Source organism: Dendroctonus ponderosae, unplaced genomic scaffold (assembly GCF_020466585.1).
Source record: "Dendroctonus ponderosae isolate FM_Combo_2020 unplaced genomic scaffold, Dpon_F_20191213v2 Dpon_F_20191213_7, whole genome shotgun sequence".
Lineage (NCBI taxonomy): Eukaryota > Metazoa > Arthropoda > Insecta > Coleoptera > Curculionidae > Dendroctonus > Dendroctonus ponderosae.
In genome coordinates, this window is record NW_026018916.1 from 2,448,660 (window position 1) to 2,452,187 (window position 3,528).

At 47.8% G+C, this 3,528-nt stretch overlaps 1 protein-coding gene across 1 annotated transcript in view; it reads left to right on the forward strand.

The window, feature by feature from the left end:
* The window catches only part of LOC109539295, a 5,728-nt gene extending 2,992 nt beyond the window's left edge, over positions 1–2,736 (forward strand). The window contains exons 2-3 of the mRNA XM_019906954.2: positions 903–1,007; positions 1,062–2,736. Coding sequence (XP_019762513.2) covers positions 905–1,007; positions 1,062–2,695 — 1,737 coding nt within the window. The 5' untranslated portion in view covers positions 903–904 and the 3' untranslated portion in view covers positions 2,696–2,736. The remainder of the gene's footprint in view (positions 1–902; positions 1,008–1,061) is intronic.
* The last annotated feature ends 792 nt before the right edge of the window (positions 2,737–3,528 follow it).

A 3,528-nucleotide genomic window follows, 5' to 3' on the forward strand; every position in this document is an offset into this window, starting at 1 on the left:
TTTCTGCTTCTGATCGAGACCAAGCAGCGACTTGAAATATTTACCAACGACAGAAGATGGTTGGCCCTAAAAGTGCTGAAATTCTCATTCAATTTGCCCTCAAGCTTGATTTTTGCCATTGAAGTGAATGATGGCTTGAAATGGGCGTTTTTTCACAATCACGCGCTGTTCTTTAAAAAATTGCCATTTCTAATCGAGACCAAGCAGCGACTTGAAATATTTGCCAACGACAGAAGATGGTTGGCCCTAAAAGTGCTGAAATTATCATTCAATTTACGATCAGGCTTGATTTTTGCCATTGAAGTGAATGAGGGCATGAAATGAGAATCTTTTCACAATCACGCGCTGTTCTTTAAAAAATTCCCATTTCTAATCGAGACCAAGCAGCGACTTGAAATATTTACCAACGACAGAAGATGGTTGGCCCTAAAAGTGCTGAAATTATCATTCAATTTGCCCTCAGGCTTGATTTTTGGCATTGAAGTGAATGAGGGCTTGAAATGAGCGTTTTTTCACAATCACACGCTGATCTTTAAAAAATTCCCATTTCTAATCGAGACCAAGCAGCGACTTGAAATATTTGCCAACGACAGAAGATGGTTGGTCCTAAAAGTCCTGAAATTCTGGTTCAGGTTTTCAGTCAATTCGTGCTTAGGCTTGATCTCTACCAACTAAGTCAAGGAAGGACTAAAAATGAATGGTTTTTCGTAATGCCCGATCTTCTTTAAAAAATCACAACTTCCTATCGCGATTATGGATCGACTTGAAATTTCGCCGATCAATAGAGGACAATTGGATCTGAAAGCCGTGAAAATATCATTCAAATCACACTAAGACCTGATTTTTCACCATCCAATTAGCCAAGCAACCATTTCGATGTAAAGGTTCTCAATTTTTTCCAGACATGAGACAAAGAAGCAGATGGAAGCCGCTCAGCTGCCTGCTGCTGTTGGCCCAAGTGGCATCAGCCGCCAACTTCGAAGAGGAATCCGCTCGCAACCGAAACGGTAAAACAGCCGAGTTTCGAAAATCCCCTTTGATCCACCCTTGAAACTTTCCAGCTCAAAAAGGCCTTTTTTCGCCTCGCATGGACTACAACCAATGGAAGCCGTTGGGCAGAGGAGACCCGCTGAAGAATGACCCAACATTCGACTACGTGCCGCCTGCCCTGGACAGGGTGCACTATTGGGTGGACACTGAGCCTCATCCCCAGGACGCGTCCAGCTCTAGTCGCGATCCCAGCCACAAGAGCGAAATTCTCCTGCTGGGCGTTGCTTCGAAGAAACCTGCCGTCCCGTCCGGGTTCAACCAGCAGGCCATCGACCGAAGAGACTCGTACCATGAGTTCTACAGCCCCAACCAGCGAATCGCGCGCCCCAACTACTTCCCTTCCATGACTTCCCAGATTGTTCCCAACCTGGTGTCGTTGGCCAATCAGGTCCTGGACAGGACGTTGTTCTCCAAAGTGCCCTACACTGTTCTGATGCCGCCTCCAAAGGATCAGCACGCACTCACCAGCCCCATGACGCAACGACCCCACTTCAGCACCCCACTCCCGCAGGGAGGCTCCGGAGTAACCGTGGAAGAATCCAACCTGGTCTATCAGTCGAGCAGCCATGGGGGCTTGAAGGACTTTGAGGCTGTGCCCTCGATCAGCTGGGAATTGCCTGCAACTACTGAGGCAAGCTTCATGCTGGCGCCGCCCAAGTCGTTCATGAGAATCCAGTTTGCGCCTCAGAATTACTCGAACAAAATCCTGGAGGCGTCGGGGAGCAATCAGAACATCAACTATGTGACTCCGCCCCCTTTGGCGGACACCCACATGACCTACAAGGGGCATGTGAGCGACGACAACGACATTGCGGACAGTTACGTGAAAATTGAGAAGCCGCAGGCCCAGATGGACCATATGGGGGTGGAGATCAACAACGTCCATCCAATGCCCTTTAGGGCGACTGGCGAGTACAATTCAATGCAGATGATCCGCGATATGGAAACCCTGCAGCCCCCACCAGTCACCCACAGTCCAGTTTACGTGCAATCCACCAACCCAGTAGTGAGGCTGTTGGAGAAGGATTTGCCCAGGACGACCCCTAAGTCCCTCCCAACCTCTCCGGAGCCAACCACCATGGAACCGATCAGCACAATTACTCCGGAGGACTTTCCGGATGCATCCACAACGGAAGTGACCACCATGCAAACCCTCACCACCGATCCCTTGTTCAAACACTACAAGCAGCCGATCGAGCCAATGAAAGGGCCGCTCTACCTCATCATCCAGGGCCACTCGAAGGTGAAGACCTACAAGCCGGCCAATCAGATCGACGGTGTGCCGGTTCAGGAGACCAATGAGATCCCCTACAATGTGGACTTCAGCATCAAGCACTTGCACGGCTTTGAACAGCAGGAGGATTTTTTGAAGAACGCTGAAATCCTAGCGAGGAAGCGGCAGGCGCGCAACGGGAACCTGCAGACGTTGAAGCATTTGGTGCAGACCGGGTTCGGAAGGATTGACGTCGAGCGGGAGCAGACGGAGCTGAAGAGGCGCAGCGACGGAGATGTGGGGGAGACGGAGCTGAAGAGGCGCAGCGACGGAGATGTGGGGGAGACGGAGCTGGAGAGGGGCTACGAGGTGGTGGACGGCACTGAGCTGACCACTGAGCGGTACATGAAGGGGATTGTTGAGGAGGCATGAGAGCAGTGTTTGCATTTTTGTAAAATAAAGTTTAAATTCAGGTTTTTTCGCGTCATTTCACGTGGTTAAGAGTGTGACACCTTCCTCTTATTATTAGAGGAAGGTGTTATTCAACTTGCGCTCAGGCTTGATTTTTGCCATTGAAGTGAATGATGGCTTGAAATGAGCGTTTTTTCACAACAACGCGCTGTTCTTTAAAAAATTCACATTTCTAATCGAGACCAAGCAGCGACTTGAAATATTCACTAACGACAGAAGATGGTTGGCCCTAAAAGTCCTGAAATTCTCATTCAATTTGCCCTTAAGCTTGATTTTTGCCTTTGAAGTGACTGATGGCTTGAAATGAGCGTTTTTTTCACAACCACGCGCTGTTTTTTAAAAAATTCCCATTTCTAATCGAGACCAAGCAGCGACTTGGAATATTCACCAACGACAGAAGATGATTGGCCCTAAAAGTGCTGAAATTCTCATTCAGTTTGCGCTCAGACTTGATTTTTGCCATTGAAGTGAATGATGGCTTGAAATGAGCGTTTTTTCACAATCACGCGCTGTTCTTTAAAAAACTTCCACTTCTAATCGAGACTAAGCAGCGACTTGAAATATTCACCAACTATAGAAGATGGTTGGCCCTAAAAGTCCTGAAATTATCGTTCAATTTGCGCTCAGGTTTGATTTTTGCCATTGAAGTGAATGATGGCTTGAAATGAACGTTTTCTTACAATCACGCGCTGTTCTTTAAAAAATTTCCCAATTCTAATCGAGACAAGCACCGACTTGAAATATTCACCAACGACAGGAGATGGTTGGCCCTAAAAGTCCTGAAATTCTCATTC